The sequence below is a fragment of the Caretta caretta genome, chromosome 1 (assembly GCF_965140235.1).
Source record: "Caretta caretta isolate rCarCar2 chromosome 1, rCarCar1.hap1, whole genome shotgun sequence".
Taxonomy (NCBI): Eukaryota; Metazoa; Chordata; order Testudines; family Cheloniidae; genus Caretta; species Caretta caretta.
Genome location: NC_134206.1, coordinates 159957157 through 159977699, shown reverse-complemented (window position 1 = coordinate 159977699; position 20543 = coordinate 159957157). Strand labels below are relative to the sequence as shown.

At 42.6% G+C, this 20543-nt stretch overlaps 1 protein-coding gene across 3 annotated transcripts in view; it reads left to right on the top strand.

Annotated features, from left to right (window-relative positions):
* The first annotated feature begins 397 nt into the window (after window positions 1–397).
* MX1 (MX dynamin like GTPase 1) overlaps window positions 398–20543 on the top strand; it is a 32422-nt gene continuing 12276 nt past the window's right edge. The window contains exons 1-7 of one of the 3 annotated variants that reach the window (XM_075132646.1): window positions 398–501; window positions 4961–5145; window positions 6508–6700; window positions 13701–13838; window positions 16824–16978; window positions 19145–19283; window positions 19741–19939. In XM_075132646.1, the coding sequence (XP_074988747.1) occupies window positions 5017–5145; window positions 6508–6700; window positions 13701–13838; window positions 16824–16978; window positions 19145–19283; window positions 19741–19939 (953 nt within the window). In that variant the 5' untranslated portion in view covers window positions 398–501; window positions 4961–5016. Of the gene's footprint in view, window positions 502–1974; window positions 2170–4960; window positions 5146–6507; window positions 6701–13700; window positions 13839–16823; window positions 16979–19144; window positions 19284–19740; window positions 19940–20543 lie in introns of those variants that run through there. The other 2 variants (XM_048865993.2, XM_075132648.1) reach the window with 2 other exon arrangements.

The following is a 20543-nucleotide window of genomic DNA, read 5'->3' as shown; positions in this document are numbered from 1 at the left end:
CTTCCTTAGGAGTTTTTAAGGTCAGGCCTGACAAAGCCCTAGCTGGGATGATTTAGTTGGGGATTGATCCTGCTTTGAGCCGGGGGTTGGACTAGATGACCTCCTGAGGGCCCTTCCAGTCATAGAACCCAGGTTCTATGATTCTATGAACATGTGAGAGTAAATGCAACACTGATTCTGGAAACATGAATTCCATTGTGAAACTAATTTACAGTGATGCTAAGATACTCTTTCAAGTTAGTTTCATTTCCCCTGATTACTGCCTGAGAATGTGGATGGAGTTAATGACAAAAGTGTAAAAGAAAGAAAATGTATAGCATTACAAAATCAGTTCACAGTGCTGCCACCAAATGGTAAGCTTTTGAGTAACTTTCATTTCTCCTGTTTTCTGTCATGTATTGTAGGTGGAGCTGGTGACAAGGTTAAGAACAAAAGAATTCTGTATTAGTTTTTTCTTGAACCGAGCACAATACAGGAAGGAACTTTTTTCGCCTCTTCTCAGTAAGTATTTAAAAGTTTGTGGGTATGTTTAATTCATCTCTTTTCATAGCTAAGTGTGGGTAGGCTGGCAGACACTGCAAGGAAATCTGAAATAAGAGAGGAATAAATGAATTATTGGGCATAGGCATTTTCCCTATAAAATTATCAGTATCTCTACCAGCATAATGATACAGGTTGCAAAATAAATACAACGTTTTTTACCTCTTTGAGGATGTGCTTGGGAGCCAACGTTTTAAATTGTTAAAGTGCACTGCATTTTTAGATGAGTGTGTGAGAGAGAGACAGACAGCCTGGATAACCTCTAATAGTTTTCAGTGCTGTGAACACTACGTCTGGCCCGACTTTGATCTCCTCTGGGATGCTGTGTGAAGTTAAAGTATAACAAAGAGGATGGGATTTAGACATAGGCATAGTTTGACTTCTAAATTTGGGGGGGTTGTAGGGAGGGCTTAATACTATTAATAGTGGGTACAGGTCTAAATTCCAGGTTTACCAGTTGACAGACCACCTCCACAGCCCCATAGACACCCCTGCACTTGCATGGGGAACCCCCCCATATCCCATCCCCCCTGACTCAAGGAGGGACCAACAGACCCCCCTTCAGCCTCCAGGAACCCCCTGCACCCCATAGGGACCTCCCTAGATCCTGTACCCCTGCCCTGGGAGGGGACCAACAGAACCCATCCCTAGATCCTGCCCCCCCACCCCAACGAGGAATTGAGGGAGAGAGGCAAGAATTCTCTCTTATCTCTCCCCCAACCCCGGTTTTCATTTTTTTTTTCTGCATTCTCCTCCGGGAGCTCAGGATGCAGGGTCTGGGAGGTAGTTAGGGTGTGGGAGTGGGCTGGAGGTGGAGGGTCTGGGTGGGAGTAATGGTGCGGGGGGGGGGTCTCAGGGTTGGGGTGCAGGGTCCAGGTGGGAGTAATGGTGCAGGAGGGGGCTCAGGGTTGGGGTGCGGGGTCCAGGTGGGAGCAATGGTGCGGGGGGGGGCTCAGGGTTGGGGTGCGGGGTCCGGGTGGGAGCAATGGTGCGGGGGGGGGCTCAGGGTTGGGGTGCGGGGTCCGGGTGGGAGCAATGGTGCGGGGGGGGCTCAGGGTTGGGGTGCGGGGTCCGGGTGGGAGCAATGGTGCGGGAGCAGGCTGGGGGGGGGATCTGGTCAGGAGTTAGGGTGAGGGAGGGGGGCTCAGGGCTGGGGCAGGGGTTTGGAGCACTAACGTGGGGCAGCTCCCATTCGGTGTGGGGAGTGTAGGAGGCGCTGCGCAGCCCTGTGCTTGCCCCGCAGGCACCGCCCCCCCGCAGCTCCCCTTGGCCGCGATTCTCAGAGCTGCCTCCCCCCTGCCCGGCAGGGCCGCACCCCAAGAGCTTTAGGGGCTGCAGCCCGGGTCGAAGTGGGCCCCGGCGCCCCGCCCTGCAGCCCTTAAAGCCCCGCCCCCTTTCTGAAGCCGGCCCTGCGAGCACGGGCGGGAGGACTTAGGAGGAGCGGGGGGGCAGCCCCGCCAAAGCGCCGCTCCTCTGCGGCCAGCTGCCCGGTGCGCCTCCTGAGTCCTCCGGCCCGCGTCCCCGCCTGCTCCCCTGTGGCTGCGGGTGAGCCTCCCTCCCTGCTCCGCACAGCTTCCACCCTTGCAGCCCCCGTCCTGTGGGGCAGCCCCCCCTGCAGGGGGTGCGCCGGTGAGAGGGGGCCCCGGGCCAGGGCACGGCGTGTCCCGTGGTTAAATCCCGCCCCCCCGCCGAAGACACGGGCGCGCAGCTTGCGCTGATTTAACGCCAGAGCCCCGCCCCCGGGCGTCCGGCAGGCTCCGCACACTGCTGGCCCCGCACGGGGCTGCGGGCGCGGCAGGGGCGCGGGCGCCTGTGGGTGAAGCGGCTGCTGCCCGCGCGGGGACCGGTATACGGTTTGGGGGGCAATACCCCGCCCAGGCCCTGCCCCAATCTCGGCCTCTGGGTTGAGGGCCATAGTTCTGAGGCAATCACAACAATATCGCAGGCAGAAGTCTGTGCCGCTTTTCCGGTGGAGAAAAGTTGAATTAAAATTATGTTTGGGAAAGAGGGTGTGGGAAAATGGCACCTTCTTACTAAACAGTCAGGTCCCCTGTGCACTCAGTTTCAACAGCTGCTTGATTTAGTGACTGAAGTAAGGCCATGTCTCAACCATAGAGCTTACAACGGCGCAGCTGCACTGCTCTAAGATCTCTGATGTAGCTACTCTAAGATGAGGGGAGAGAGATCTCTCCTCCACATAATTAAACCACCCCTAACGAGCAGCGGGAGAAACTCCTCTGCCAACATAGCACTGTGCACACTACCACTTACGCCAGCGTAATTTATGTCACTCAAGGGACTGGAATATTCACACCCCTGAGCTGACCAGTTTTACCAGCATAAGTGGTAGTGTAGACATGCCCTAAATTTTGGCTATTTCTTTTAGCACCACAGCTCCGAAACAGCCATGGGGAAGTGAGCAGGATTCGAGTCTGGGTCACATATTAAAAAACTTGTTAATTAATGCATAATTTTAATTACTAACAATGAAATTAGTGGGTGCTATTTCAGGTGTATTTAGGAATGGATTCATGACACATTGGGAGATAAATACATAAAGGCGAAGGAAAAAATTAACCCAGCATTATATTGATGAATGGCATTACAAGTTGCTCTGGAAGGGAATAATATGTGTGATTTTGCTAGCAGCAGTCCTGTTGACAACAACAAAGGGCATGTACCATTTTTTCTTGTTTATGAAGTATAAAGAAACCCTAAATGGCTGGTGTTTTTTAAAAGTTCTGTTTTTTTTTCCTGCTGGTTTTCTACATTAGAACTATAACTAATGTTAAGTCTAGTCTTCCGCATTTTGCTCTAGGCTTGTTTTAGAAGACCCAGAAGTCTGGGTCAGCCATTAATTAAAGGGATGAGAGTTATACTTCTACTAACGAATTTTTCTTCCTACTCCTTTTTTCAAGCATCTCAATTAAGTAGGTTTTCAGTAAAACAAACACCCCCTCCATTTTTAAACCAACTACATTAAAGAAAAAAAAATCACTGCCTCTCTCAATCAGTCTAATTGCCATAGTAACTTTGAGATCATAAGCCTCCTGTTTCTCCAGCCATTCAGACATTCTTCCAGGAAAAGGAGGAGAGACAAAACCTGAATTTTTACTACATTAAAACTAAACAGGAAAAGAAAAAATAAAAAACTTCCAGTTCTCTTTTTCATAATATAATGCAGCAAAAAGGCCACAACCCCTTTTTTGTTCTTTTACAGACCACTTTTAAGCAAAGGGAGTGGCCCCAAGAAGCAGAGCCTCCAGAGTAAAGAGTCAGCCACAAGTTGTCCAGATTCGTCCTTTTGAAAAATGAATTGGGCTGGGGCTGACACAAGCAGCTGTTGGGGAGCCTTGGCCAGGGGCGTCATTTAAGGAGGGTGGAGGGGCTCCTCCCTCCTCTCCCAAGTTTCACACCAGAGGTCTGCTTGCAGCACAAGGCCTAGCCCCCATTGGAGCTCTTACCTGCTGCAGCACCCAGGCAGATCCCCTCCTCCAGGAGTCGGGGTTGTCCGGTTGCAGCTCACATGATCAGTTTCCTCCACTGCACTAGGGCCTCTGAGGATGGGGCAGGCAAGTAAAGAGTCAGTCAAGGTGGGAGGGGAAGCACAGGGGCCCCAGAGGTGGTTGAGGGGCAGAAGCAGAGAGTCCCCAGTGGTGGGGGGCGGGCCAGTGGGATGGGAAAGGGGAGTCAATCTCTAGGGAGAAGTGAGGGCCCAGGGCTGTGCCCTGAGGGAGGGGACACTGAGTGTGGGAGAAGGAGCTGAGGGAGAAAAGACCCTGGGACAAGGATCCTGAGGGAAGGAGAGTGAAAGAAGGGAGGGTGCTAGGCGCAGCTAAGTGGGTCTTGGGGTCTGTTTGACCTGAGAGAAGCAGGGAGCACTCTCACCTCTCCCTGGGAAGAGGCTGGGGACAGCCCCCACTAAGCTAATGCAGTCTCTCAACTGACTAATGTGCTCTCTGCCTTCCTCCCCATCTCCCCTACTTTCGGGTCACTTATACCTTGATCCTGTAGTGCGGATCATGTGCGTACAGAGGTTTCTTTAGCTCTCTGCATCTGGGGGAATCTTTTTTGTTGTCTGTATTGTTACAGACCTACTTGCTGACAGGTATTTTGAAATAAATTACCAAAATAATTGAAACTGGTGTGATTATACTGTGTTATTTTGACAAATATAATATGTGGAATTTTAGAATATGCACAGAATTTTTAATTTTTTGGCATAGAATTCCCGCAGGAGCAAAATAAGGGGTCAGAATCTCGGCTGGTACAAACCAACACTCATCCATTGGTTTGAAAAGAACTACACCAGCTGATTCTAGCAGAGATCTGGCCCAACCAATAACAATATGGTTTTGACTTTGTCCACAGTTATTACTATTGCAGAGCTGAATCCACTAAAGCCCTTCTATCATTTCAGGAGCCGTATAGAAGAGTTGCTGGACCAGACATTTGCTTTTCAGTGACAGACAGTTAATGGACAAGTCCCAGGGCTGCTGTGTGAGACACACAGCAGCAGTCCAATGGGCGGAGTCTGAGGAATATCATCAAGAAAAGATGAAACAGCAAGGGGGAATATATAATTTCCAAGAGCAACAGAATAAGGCAAGTCAGATATTTGGCATTTGAGTGAAAACTGACTCCTCTGAGATTAATGTTCAGCTGCTGTCAGGGCTGAATTTTCAGTGGTCTGGGCTCACTTCTGCATACACAATCTGCAGACACAGATCAAAACAGTTCTTTCTGTCTCTGTGTGTGATTGTGTGTGCAAGTGTGAGCACCAATCCTGCTCACACCTGACACCTCTTCTAAGATTTTAATGCGCAGTCATGTAATTACTAAGATTTGCACCTGCATTTCATTTGCAGGTGTAAAAAAAAATGTAGGCATAGAAAATAGAAGGGCCACAGCCTAACTCCAACTTTCCCCTAGAATGTATATCTTAATGAATATTCACAATTAGAAACTTTAAAGGGGTATCATGGTATTTGGGTTTTTGTTCTTCTACATGAGGCTCCAGTGTATTCGATAGAAATTGATAGAAATACCAAGACTCTTATTTAATATTTCTTATGTTTATATTTAACACTGAGAAAATCAGAATAGACATTTGAAAAGTTTATATTAAAGTTAATAAACCAGTTAAATAATAAAGTTATTAGATAATAATCATTGCAGTTATGATCAGGGGGTTCAAAAATATTTTCCCCTGGTGATAAGTATTGTCTGACTTATCACTAAAGATAGCTATTCTGGATTTGTGTTTTGATATGTTTGTTTCCTGAAATAGTGTTTTTAATTCAGGGTGGAAGATAAGAATTTAGCTTTTTAGCTCTATACACAGATACCAAATTTTAGATTAAGATAGGAAGTTGCCTGACCTGTTATAGCATAACATTAGGGCTGTCAAGCGATGAAAAAAATTAATCACAATTAATCACAAGATTAATCACGCTGTTAAACAATAGAATACCATTTATTTTAAATATTTTTGGATGTTTACTACATTTTCAAATATATTAATTTCAATTACAATACAGAATACAAAGTGTACAGTACTCACTTTATATTTATTTTTTATTACAGATATTTGCACTGTAAATGTATGATGCATTATAGATAAAAGAAAAAACTGCAGTTACCAAAAATAACTGAAGAAAGGATATTTGATGGGGTGGTGTTCTTGCTTTTCTTATTGTGTATTCACTTGCTAATTTATAAAATACAGTAATTTGCAATGGATATTTCAGTCATTGGTGTAAATTAGCTAAATTTTGCTGAATTTACAGAAACATGTTTACCTTGTCAAGAATACTACAGAAGGCTTGTAGCTCACAGTACAAAGCTAGTGGTATGGTGGGGTGAAGGACAGTTTGCTGATGATGTACATCATTTATGGCACAGACATGTTTAACTTTGCCTGATTCTGTGAAATGAGCTCAATGAAATGTAAAGTTTTTCTTACAGAACGCAGAACACACCTTGTACAACCAATATGAGGAGAAAATCCGTCCCTGTATTGATCTCATTGACTCCCTGAGAGCGCTTGGAGTAGAAAAGGACCTGGCTTTGCCAGCAATTGCAGTGATTGGAGACCAGAGTTCTGGAAAAAGCTCGGTTCTAGAAGCCCTGTCCGGAGTTGCTCTCCCTAGAGGCAGTGGTAAGAATTTACCTTTCAGCTTTTCATCTCAGAAATCGGACTCTTCCCCGAGTCGCAGTGGTGTGTTTCTATCTGATATTCTGTAATTCATGTCAGTTTGGGGATACTGAAAGTTGGGTTTAGATTCATCCCTGACGCAACCCAAAAGAATTTGTATTTTCCTCATCCCATCATACAGAAAACGCTGTTATGATGAGAACTGTGTGGCACCTGGAACATCCCTTTTGTGGGAAATTCCACTATTTTGAAATTTGCTTTCATTCCATGCGGGAATAAAACATAGTATTTCAGACTTAATTGTGAAACAACTTTTGGAAACATTATTTTGGGTCAGTTGAAACAGTTAGATTCAATAGCATCAGAATGTTTTGTTTTGTTTCAGTGTTGACTTTATGTTCTATTATAACTTCGAATATAAAATAAAAATTGAAACAAAAAGTCATCTGAAATGAAAAAAAATCTAAGTCAATAGTTTAGGTTTTTCTAAATTAAATTTTGGTTAAATCAACACATCCCCATGCATCATAAAGGAAATAAAGGAGAGACAACACAGAACTGGGGGGGGGGGGAAGGAATCAAATCAGTATCTTAGATGTCTGTATACTAATGTGAAAAGTATAGGGAATAAGCAGGAAGAACTTGAAAGTCTCTGGGTAAGGATAAAAGGGGTAAAAAATGAGGGTAATATCATGGTAGGGGTCTACTACAGAGCACCTAACTAAGAAGAAGAGGTAAATGAGGCTTTTTTTAAACAACTAATAAAATCATCCAAAGCACAGGACTTGGTGGTGATGGGGGACTTCAACTAGACAGACATCTGTTGGGAAAGTAACACAGCAGGGCACAGATTGTCCAGCAAATTCTTGGAATGTATTGGAGACAAATTTTTTATTTCAGAAGGTGGAGAAAGCTACTAGGGGAGAGGCTGTTCTAGATTTGATTTTGACAAATAGGGAGGAACTGGTTGAGCATTTGAAAGTGGAAGGCAGTTTTGGGTGAAAGTGACCATGAAATGATAAGAGTTCATGATTCTAAGGAATGGTAGGAGGGAGAACAGCACAATAAAGACAGTGGATTTCAAGAAGGCAGACTTTAGCAAACTCAGGGAGTTGGTAGGTAAGATTCCATGGGAAGCATGTCTAAGGGGAAAAACAATTGAAGACAGTTGGCAGTTTTTCAAAGAGACTTTATTAAGGGCATAAGAGCAAACTATCCCACTGCATAGGAACGATAGGGCAAGAGACCACCCTGGCTTAACCAGGAGATCTTCAATGATCTAAAAATCAAAGAAGAGTCCTACAAAAAGTGGAAAGTAGGTCAAATTACAAAGGATGAACATAAACAAATAACACAAGTATGTAGGGACAAAATTAGAAAGGCCAAGGCACAAAACGAGATCAAACTAGCTAGAGACATAAAGGGTAACAAGAAAACATTCTACAAATACATTAGAAGCAAAAGGAAGACCATGGACAGGGTAGACCCGTTATTCAATGATGGATGGGGGGTGGGAATAACAACAGAAAATGTGGAAATGGCAGAGATGCTTAATGACTTCTTTGTTTCGGTTTTCACCAAGAAGGTTGGTGGTGATTAGACATCTAATAATTGTTTCATATTCTCTGTGTGTATATAAAGTCTGCTGCAGTTTCCACGGTAAACATCTGATGAAGTGAGCTGTAGCTCACGAAAGCTCATGCTCAAATAAATTGGTTAGTCTCTAAGGTGCCACAAGTACTCCTTTTCTTTTTGCGAATACAGACTAACACGGCTGTTCCTCTGAAACACATCTAACATAGTGAATGCCAGTGAAAATGTGGTAGGATCAGAGGCTAAAATAGGAAAAGAACAAGTTAAAAATTACTTAGACAAGTTAGAGGTCTTCAAGTCACCAGGACCTGGTGAAATGCATCCTAGAATACTCAAGGAGCTGACTGAGGAGATATCTGAGCCATTAGCAATTATCTTTGAAAAGTTATGGAAGACGGGAGACATTCCAGAAGACTGGAAAAGGGCAAATATAGTGACAATCTATAAAAAGGAAAATAAGGACAATCCAGGGAATTACAGACCAGTCAGCTTAACTTCTGTACCCAGAAAGATAATGGAGCAAATAATTAAGCAATCAATTTGCAAATATCTAGAAGATAATAAGGTGATAAGTAACAATCAGCATGGATTTGTCAAGAATAAATTGTGCCAAACCAACCTGATAGCTTTCTTTGACAGGGTAACAAGCCTTGTAGATAGGGGGCATGTGGTATATCTTGATTTGAGTAAAGCTTTTGATACGGTCTCACATGACCTTCTCATAAACAAACTAGGGAAATGCAACCTAGATGGAGCTACTATAAGGCGGGTGCAAAACTGGTTGGAAAACCGTTCCCAGAGAGTAGTTATCAGTGGTTCACAGTCATGCTGGAAGGGCATAATGAGTGGGTTTCTGCCGGGATCAGTTCGGGATCCAGTTCTGTTCAATATCTTCATCAATGATTTAGATAATAGTATAGAGAGTACACTTATAAAGTTTGCGAATGATACCAAGTTGGGAGGGGTTTCAAGTGCTTTGGATGATAGGATTAAAATTCAAAATGATCTGGACAAACTGGAGAAATTGTCTGAAGTAAATAGGATGGAATTCAATAAGGACAAATGCAAAATACTCTATTTAGGAAGAAACAATCAGTTACACACATACAAAATGGGAAATGACTGCCTAGGAATGAGTACTGTGGAAACGGATCTCGGGGTCATAGCGGACCATAAGCTAAATAGGAGTGAACAGTGTAACACTGTTGTAAAAAAAGCGAACATCATTCTGGGATGTATTTCCAGGAGTGTTGTAAGTAAGACATGAGAAGTAGTTCTTCTGCTCTACTACACTTTGATTAGGCCTCAGCTGGAGTATTGTGTCCAGTTCTGGGTGCCACATTTCAGGAAAGATGTGGAGAAATTGGATAAAGTCCAGAGAAGAGCAACAAGAATGATTAAAGGTCTAGAAAACATGACCTATGAGGGAACATTGAAAAAATTGGGTTTGTTTAGTCTGGAAAAGAGAAGACTGAGACAGTGTTCAAGTACATAAAAGGTTGTTACAAGGAGGAGGGAGGGAAATTGTTCTTCTTAACCTCTGAGGATAAGACAAGAAGCAATGGGCTTAAATTGCAGCAAGGGAGGTTTAGGTTGGACACTAGGAAAAACTTCCTCACTGTCAGGGTGGTTAAGCTCTGGAATAAATTGCCTGGGGAGGTTATGGAATCTCCATCATTGGAGATTTTTAAGAGCAGGTTAGACAAAGACCTGTCAGGACTGGTCTAAATAATACCTAGTACTGCCATGAGTGCAGGGGACTGGACTAGATGACCTCTTGAGGTTCCTTCCAGTTCTATGATTCCATGAACATTTTGATTTTGTTGAATCAGCATTTTCTGATTCAGAACATTGCTGGAAATTGTCAGAAAATTTTTGAGCAGTTCAAGTTATGACCATATCCCTGGGCAGTAAGTCACTTTTTCCAGTCAGGTGGGAAACATCTAGAAGTGTTCTACTAGGTAAGAGGGACTTTTTGCAGTTCAGAAGGATGTACATCCTTATTCATTACATTAAATAAAACAAACTGCAAACTCCCTACCAGTTGAAAAATCTTTCAATTCCTCAATAAATATTGAATTTTTATCACTTTTGATATAGTATATCTAATTTTTGCTTAATCATTATGGTTGATCTACACAGATCAGGAAACATATTAAGGAAACATTTTTTAGTTCAAGAAATCATTTGTTAGATCTCTTCATAACCAGCACCCAATTCCAATCACAGAAAGATATAAAGGGGACTTGATACTTTAGCTTAGCCATGTTTTCAGTGGGGTTGCCGCATTCAGTGAGTATGTTACTGAAATTCCGCAAGGAATCTAATACACCTCCACAGTTTCAGGGTGGCTCATATTTGATGGGCAGTAATGTTTCAAGCACATGAAACTATTTTCTGATAACATCCAGTATTTCAGTATATTCCACACCATTCCTTATGCCAAGATGCAGCTTTTAATTTCGTTTTCCATAGGCTCTATTTTCATATTTAAAATAAAGTTTTCCTTCATCAGAGCCACAGAAAGATTTTAAACACTGATCAATATCTTAGAACAGTGGTTTTCAAACTTCAGGTCGCGACCCAGTACTAGAAACCGGCCAGTGGGAGCTGGGGTGGGGCAGGTTGACTGTGCGTTGTATGAAGAAATACTTCCTTTTGTTTGTTTTAAACCTGCTGCCTATTAATTTCATTTCATGACCCCTAGTTCTTGTGTTATGAGAAGAAGTAAATAACACTTCCTTCTTTGCTTTCTCCACACCAGTCATGATTTTATTGACCTCTATCATATCTCCCCTTAGTTGTCTCTTTTCCAAGCTGAAAAGTCCCAGTCTTATTAATCTCTCCTAATACGGAAGCCGTTCCAAACCCCTAATCATTTTTGTTGCCCTTTTCTGAACCTTTTCCAATTCCAAAATATCTTTTTTGAGATGGGGTGACCACACCTTCACGCAATATTCAAGATGCGGGCCTACCATGGATTTATATAGCGGCAATATGATATTTTCTGGCTTATTATCTACCCCTTTCTTGATGATTCCCAATATTCTGTTAGCTTTTTGACTGCCACTGCACATTGAGTGGATGTTTTCAGAGAACTATCCACAATGACTCCAAGATCTCTTTCTTGAGTGGTAACAGCTAATTTAGACCCCATCATTTTATGTGTATAGTTGGGATTATGTTTTCCAATGTGCATTACTTTGCATTTATCAACATTGAATTTCATCTGCCATTTTGTTACCCAGTCACCCAGTTTTGTGCAATCCCTTTATAGCTCTTCACAGTCTGCTTTGGACTTAACTATCTTGAGTTTTGTATCATCTGCAAATTTTGCCACCTCACTGTTTACCTCTTTTTCCAGATCATTTATGAATATGTCAAATAGTACCGGTCCCAGTACAGACCCCTGGGGGACACCACTATTTACCTCTCTCCATTCTGAAAACTGACGGTTTATTCCTGCCCTTTATTTCCTATTTTTTCACCAGTTATCAATCCATGAGAGGACCTTCCCTCTTATCCCATGACAGCTTACTTTGCTTAAGAACCTTTGGTGAGGGACTTTGTCAAAGCCTTTCTGAAAATTTCAGTACAGTATATCCACTGGATTGTCCACATGTTTGTTGACCCCCTCAAAGAATACTAGTAGATTGGTGAGAGATGATATCACTTTACAAAAACCATGTTGACTCTTCCACAACAAATTATGTTCATCTATATGTCTGACAATTCTGTTCTTTACTGGAGTTTCAACCAGTTTGCCTGGTACTGAAGTCAGACTTACTGGCCTGTAATTGCTGGGACCACCTCTGGAGCCCTTTTTAAAAATTGGCATCACATTAGCTATCCTCCAGTCATTTGGTACAGAAGCAGAATATCAACCCTGTGCTGGCACAGGAGGACACACACCTGCAGCTCACATGACCCAGGCAGCCGTATGGGCATGCAAAAGACCTTCTGACAGTATATGCTAAAGCTAGTGTCTAAACAGGAGTCACATTCATTGTGTTCCAGGTATTTACAAAAGATACCTTGTTAAAGCTTGGCAAAAGGTGTTGTTATTCTAAGTCACTTTACTCTCTCTAACCACAGAAGAACTGGCAGGGACAAGGCAGGTAAACCACAGTACTTCCAGAGCACTCTTCCGCATCCTTGCTTCACTTCACACCTTCTGGGTGTGATGTAGGTCAGAGTGGAAATCTCCTCCTTATTTGTATCCATCAAGTTCAGCTGCTATTTCCTAAGGGAAAGTGCCATGGAGATTAATAGAGTTGAAACCAGTAGGGTTCTATGAAAATGAAAATCAAGACTGGATGTTTTTTCTAAAAGATATGCACTAGTATGACAGGAAGATATTGGCCTGATGCAGGCATCACTGGGTGCAATTCTAAGACCTGTGTTACGTAGGAGGTCAGACTACATGGTCATAATGGTCCTTTCTGGCCTTAACATTTATTAAAATTAAACAGGTTCTATAGAAATTACTCTTAAAAACCTGTAGAAATTAATACATGTATAGCTTTTTTTAAAATAATCCTATACAATACAATACAAAATCATTTCCCTACTATAGAACAGGATCAGGGTACAATTCTATAGAAGGGATTTGATACTTCAAATGGCTGTGCGAGGTATAAAGCATCTAGCATACACACACCTTTAAAGTTTCCTCTCTCTTCAGATATATATTACTGGTTTCCATTACCCATTTTAACTATATGAAATAGCTTTCAAACAAATGTGAAAACTTTCAAAACAGAAAGAACTTTTAAAATATGGTCACTGCGAAGTGCTGCATACAAATGGCATGATAGTTTTCCTCACTGCGCTACCAATGCCCAGCATCCTTTCCCAACTCTCAGATATTCCATAGTGTGTGAGCTGTGTGAACACACTGAAAGCTTTGGGCCACAGGTGCCAACTTCTCCTGGTGTCAGTGGGTGCTCGCTCCACCCCTGCCCTGCCCCCATTCCAACCCCTTCCCCAAAGTCCCTGCCCCAACTCCGCCCCCTTTCTGCCCCATTGGACTCCTTCCCCAAATCCCCACCCTGGGCCCGCCTCTTCCCCGCCTCCTCCCCTGAGCGTACCACATTCCCACTCCTCCCCCATCCTTCCCACAGCTTGTTACACCGCGAAATTTTGCGGTGGCAAGCTCTGGGAGGAGAAGCGGGGACAGTGTGCTCAGGGGAGGAGGCGGAGGTGAGCTGGGGCGGGGAGCTTGGCTGCCAGTGGGTACTGAGCACCCACCAATTTTTCCCAGTGGGTGCTCCAGCGTAGTCGCCACCTATGCTTTGGGCACTCTTCTGCATACTGTGGGAAAAGCTACATTCTGTGGTGTGCTCTGTACCCATTCAAAGTAACAAGGATGCTCATTAACAGAATTAACTCTCTTTATGGGCAACTGCAGGTATTGTTACCAGATGTCCCTTAGTGCTCAAACTGAAAAAACTGGCTCCTCAGCGGGACTGGAAAGGGAAAATTAGTTACCGGGATATAGATGATGAACTCCATGATCCCTCAGTGGTGGAAAAAGAAATAAGAAAAGGTAAGTGCTATTTATTGCATTCTGATTTAATTCATCAGATCCTCCTTTTCATCCTCTATTCCCTTCTGTTAGGCAGCATAACATTTCCCAAATTAACACCCTAATCATAACTGCTGAGAATGCCAAGAACACAGGGAGCCACATTCACACCTGGAATAAACCGGCACAACTCAGCTGATCTCAGTGGCGTTGCAGCATTTTACATCAAAAGTGATTTGCTCCAGGAGTTTTCAGACCAGCTCAGGCCATAGAGTATCTGAATCACCATCTTGCACTTGGCATTGGTCAATACCTAGTATTCTATGGGAAGACAAAAAAACATGTAGTTAGCTAGTTGTACAGTGTTCCACGTGATGGGAGAAAACATCTCTCCCACCCCTAAGGGCTATCATCTTATGCTCTGAAGCTTAACTTTTCATTGTCCTTGTTGTCGTAGATTGCATACTTACATTCATCGTTATTGGTCGTAACACTGTTTGGTTTTAAGTATATGTCACTGTGCCTAAGTGGGACATAGCTGCAAATGCCAGCTCAGGACAGACTGCTGAGAAACAGGCACACTCTAAACTGGTGGTTATTCTGTCATTAAAGTTGATCAAGCCAGTAACAAAAGTATCACCATACTGGTGAACAAGAAGACAAAAACACAGTCTCCTTAGGCATTCCAGTCCCTGGCTTATCACCCAGACCACTGGACTTTATGATGAAAGGTTACTGAAAACTAGATTCACCATACATAAGGTTCTTCTAATCCCAAAGGGTCAGACACACACGTGTCAGACACACACGCCAGGTCAAATTATAAACTTTAGCATTTTACCAAATACAACGTAGATGCCAATCCTTTAGTAATCTAAAACTAAATGTTTATTGATATAAAATAAAAGAAGAGAGTTATTAAATGATTAAAAGGATCATATACATTACAAACTGATTTTAGGGTCTGGAGGTCAGGATCATAGCAGTGATGGTAAGTCCTCTAGCTTGCAAAAAGTCTCTCTGGATCACCCAAGTAAGTTGGGGGTCATCAGTCCCTTGTTCAAAGCTTCCTTGTTAGAAATCACCCTCCAGAGGAGTGAAGTAGGAATGTAGACAAAGTAGTGATGTCACATTATCCTTTTTTATACTTTAGCCCATGTGCCTGGAAAGTTACTGGCAAAAAGATGGATTCTTAAGTCACATATCCTTATCACATGTCTTGCTGAGTCACTGTGCAGCGATTGCCTCAGTGCTAGGGTGACCATACATCCCATTTTGGCAGGGACAGTCCCTTTTTTAAGCCCTGTCCCAGCTGTCTTTGGCAAAAGCGAGTATTTGTCCCATTTGTTCTTGTCAACTTGATCAGTTGGCAAGAGCAAACGTGACAGATTCCCTCTGTTGTCAAAAAAGGTGGGTGCGGAGGAATGTGAGGGGGAGCACAGACTCCACCCCCAGCCTTTGGCAAATATGGTCACCCTATCCAGTATGTGTGTTGCTGATTGCCCGAGCCCTGCATGCCCCCCACCCTTGGGGTGGGGAGCTCAGGCGAGCGGCTTGGGCCAGCCTCATGGGGAGGAGAGGGAGGGCCAGCCCCGTGCCATATCCCGTCTTCCTTTTTGGAAATATGGTCACCGTACTCGGTGCCCTCTGAAATATCTACAGGAGGAACTCACTGGCTGAGTTGAGTGTCTTGAATAGCCCATCAATACATGGATGGTTAGACCTGATGGAAATCTGACTTGGGAGGCGGAGGTTTACCCAAGAACACCACACATGTTTGAAATACAAATACATAGCAAATATTCATAACTTCACATACAAATATGATTCGTGCATATAAACAGGATTATCATACTTAGCAGTCTATAACTTTTCTATTGATACCTTACATGAAATACTTCGTACAAATTTATGGTAATTTTGTAACAGTGGTAACAACAGTGATATACTTGTACACTATGATGCTGTGTAAAAGGAAGGTGACCATTTATTCTCAAAGGTTTTCAAGAAATAATTTAAAAAAACTGGTACGGTAGCGAGGTAAGTGACATAAAAGTCAAATAAGCTAATTATGCGTCTGAAGGTTTCTCATGAGAAATTATTTATCTTGATATCAAGAAATAGCAGCAATACAGAGCTATAAAATGGTGGTGTTATGTTGAATTAACAAATCAGTCGCATGTACTAGCAGGCTTCTGTGAGGTGGTGTTTGATTTAGACAGTGTGGTCTGATGGTTAAAGCAAAGTACAGGCACTCACTATCCTTCCATTCTGTTTGTGGCTCTGCCACAGATTTTCTATATAAACTTGGACAGGTCACTTAATCTCTATGCCTCACTTCATCCATTTATAGAATGTGTAAAATAATCCTTTGGTACCTTGCAAGGTTGTCAAGGATTAACTAATGCATGTCCAGCATTTTGAAGATGATGAATCAATTGTGTAATACTTAGTATTTTATTGTAACACTATATTATTATTTTTATAAGCCATCTCCAGATATTTGATTTTTGTACATTGAGATTTCTGAAAGTTTAATTCATAGACCAGGGATCGGCAACCTTTGGCATGCGGCCCATCAGGGAAATCCGTTGGCAGGCCGGGACGGTTTGTTTACCTGCAGTGTCTGCAAGTTTGGCTGATCACAGCCCCTATTGGCCTGGAACGGTGAACCGCGGCCAGTGGGAGCTGCGATCGGCCGAACCTGTGGACTCTGCAGGTAAACAAACCGTCCCGGCCTGCCAGCAGATTTCCCTGATGGGCCGCGTGCCAAAGATTGGCAATCCCTGTCATAGACAGTGTATTCTTCAAGTTTTATTAAGGTTCAAATCCTGAAAAGGAGTCGATTGATTTCCATGGGATTTTTTCCTGGGCAGTTTTGTGTCCCAAAATGCCTTTTTTTTTTTTTTTTTTTTTAAAGAAACAGGTGGCAACAGGGGCTTTTCAGTTCTGATATGTGCTGATCTAAACTTTGCTTTCCTTCTCTTTCCCTTTCCTCCTTTGTAGCCCAGGATGCAATGGCTGGTGAAGGAGTGGGCATTAGCCAGGAATTAATTTCCCTCGAAATTAGCTCTCCGAATGTTCCAGATCTGACACTGATTGATCTGCCAGGGATTGCTAGGGTGGCTGTAGGGAATCAGCCACAAGACATTGGAGAACAGGTAATGCAACATACATGTTCTGAGCTAGGAAACAGTTAAGTTACATTAGTGGAGATCTAATGAACAAATTATCTTAAACAGAAGGTTTTGCTGGAGGATCTAGACAATAAAGTTCTATACAGTTCACTTAGCTCATAACCAGAATTAAAGATGTTGCAGATAACAGACAGGACAGTTATTGATGGAGGAAGTGCTGAAAAGAAGTGTGGTGGTCGCTTAGAATGAAACACATGCTGGTCAGCCCTACAGACAAAATTTAGCAAAAAGATAGGTCAAAACTAAAGAAATTTCTAAGAATATAAGAATGGCCATACTGGGTCAGACCAAAGGTCCATCCAGCCCACTATCCTGTCTACCAACAGTGGCCAATTCTAGATGCCCCAGAGGGTGTGAACCTAACAGGTAATGATCAAGTGATCTCTCTCCTGCCATCCATCTCCACCCTCTGACAAACAGAGGCTAGGGACACCATTTCTTACCTATCCTGGCTAATAGCCATGAATGGACTTAACCTCCATGAATTTATCTAGTTCTCTTTTAAACCCTGTTATAGTCCTAGCCTTCACAACCTCCTCAGGCAAGGAGTTCCACAGGTTGACTGTGTGCTGAGTGAAGAAGAACTTCCTTTTATTTGTTTTAAACCTGCTACCCATTAATTTCATTTGGTGGCTCCTAGTTCTTATATTATGGGAACAAGTAAATAACTTTTCCTTATTCACTTTCTCCACACCACTCATGATTTTATACACCTCTATCATATCCCCCCATATCTTTTCCAAGCTGAAAAGTCCTAGCCTCTTTAATCTCTCCTCATTTGGGACCCGTTCCAAACCCTTAGTCATTTTAGTTGCCCTTCTCTGAACCTTTTCTAATGCCAATATATCTTTTTTGAGATGAGGGGACCACATCTGTACACAGTATTCAAGATGTGGGCGTACCATGGATTTATATAAGGGCAATAAGATAGTCTCCGTCTTATTCTCTGTCCCTTTTTTAATGATTCCTAACATCCCGTTTGCTTTTTTGACTGCCGCTGCACGCTGCGTGGAACTATCCACAATGACTCCAAGATCTTTCTCCTGATTTGTTGTAGCTAAATTAGCCCCCATTATATTGTATGTACAGTTGGGGTTATTTTTTCCAGTGTGCTTTACTTTACATTTATCCACATTAAATTTCATTTGCCATTTTGTTGCCCAGTCACTTAGTTTTGTGAGATCTTTTTTTGAAGTTCTTCACTGTCTGCTTTGGTCTTAACTATCTTGAGCAGTTTAGTATCATCTGCAAACTTTGCCACCTCACTGTTTACCCCTTTCTCCAGATCATTTATGAATATGTTGAATAGGATTGGTCCTAGGACTGACCCTTGGGGAACACCACTATTTACCCCTCTCCATTCTGAAAATTTACCATTTATTCCTACCCTTTGTTCCCTGTCTTTTAACCAGTTCTCAATCCATGAAAGGATCTTCCCTTTTATCCCCTGACAACTTAATATATGTAAGAGCCTTTGGTGAGGGACCTTGTCAAAGGCTTTCTGGTAATCTAAGTACACTATGTCCACTGGATCCCCCTTGTCCACATGTTTGTTAACTCCCTCAAAGAACTCTAATAGATTAATAAGACATGATCTCCCTTTACAGAAACCATGTTGACTTTTGCGTAACAATTTATGTCCTTTTTTTTCTTTTCATGAATTTCTCATTGAAAGGCAAAGACATTTTGCTTTCTTTTGAGAAGTACACTTTTGAGATAGATGTATTTAGCTCTACATTTTACCTGAACTTGACGTATAAATATAATCCAACTAGATTTTTTTTCTTAGCTGTGAATAGACGATAGCATTTGGTTGTCTCTAATGCAAGTAAAATATCATAAGAATATTCATCATTGAATAGATTGTGTTCCGGGCCTAGTAAAATTTTATGACCATTTCCCAAGGCTGATATAAAACCAGTCTGTTCTGTGGCATGTACCACATTTGGATTACCTTTAGATAATCAGGCTGAATTCAGCCACTGACATTTGCACCTGAGCTTCTATTGTATGATTGTATCCATCGTGTGTATGACATTCCACCTAGTCAGATGATGAGCAGCCTGGCATCCAAAGCCATTTGTCACATCAAACTTTGCTGCATTTCTTTCTTACCATATTTTATTACAGATCAAAAAGCTAATTAAAAAATTTATTGCTAAGCAAGAGACTATAAATTTGGTAGTGGTGCCAAGTAATGTGGATATCGCAACAACAGAGGCACTGAAAATGGCTCAAGAGGTAGACCCTGATGGAGAGAGAACTCTAGGTGAGACGTACTTTTAAAAATACAAATGGGGGGAAGGTAGGTCATAGAGTTCTAATATTCTTCCCACCCTGCCCCAACCCTGCCAAGAGTTACCTGCTATGAGGAAAAAACAAGCTCTGTGGAATAACATGAATTTTGCACACCGATAAAAGGGAACGGATACCTAAAGGGATAGCTCAATTTGGGGCCCTACTGCCATTGATACTATGCCTATAAATATCTTGAAAACTGAAAACATTAAAAGTTAATATTGTAAAAGCTCTGCTATTAATTTGGTGTTCCTGGAAAAAGTGGGAGGAGATGCGGGGGGCGGGGAAACTTACAGCACCACTGTAGAAGTCGCTTTAGTATATGCTGTCGGGAACAGTGCTGCATTGGGTGACTAGATACCCGCAATAGATCTTTCCCATCATTAATTTCTGTGCTTGTCTAATCTTCTCATCATATTACTTCACAGGGATCCTGACAAAACCAGATTTGGTGGACAGGGGAACTGAGTCGTCAGTTGTTGATATTGTACGAAACCTTGTCATCCACCTAAGGAAGGGTTATATGATTGTTAAATGTCGTGGGCAGCAAGACATTCATGACAAGCTCACCCTGGCATCTGCAATCCAGAAGGAGAGAGAATTCTTTGAGCAGCATGAACATTTTAGGTAGTTTTCAAACAGTTAAAGGGCCTGATCCAAAGTCCATTGAGGTCAATGGAAAGATTCCTGCTCACTCCCATCGGATTTGGGTTAGGCCCACAATGAGAATTATCCTCAAACGTAGCTTGGGGTGCTTGGGGTGGGGGTTTTGTTTGTTCTGTTTGTTTGTTTTGCATTGTCTGTGTGGTAGTGTTTTCCAAAATGCAAGAAAGAGTTTACATGTCAACTAACTTCTCTTAAACTCAGCTTCTTTTCAGATTCAGGTTTGATTTAAGCCCTGATCCAGAAAACCATTTAAAAACATGGTGACCATTAAACTCTGAAGTAGTCCCATAGGAGTCAAGTTAAGCACGTGCTTTAAAGTGCTTTGCTGGCTCAGGCATTCATGCATATCGTTCTGTCCACTGGGAAGTATGGGGGGAAACTCACCCCCAGGAAAGATATGGTCTGTGTCAGGAGAACGCTCTCCTCCACAGATGATTGCTTTTCAGCATTTCAGTCATAAAGAGAATTTTTGAACCCAAAAGTGATTCTGAATCAGTATCCCTACCATATATAGCAGTACATACGTTCTTATAATACAGCAATAAATGTGGATATTCTTATCTCA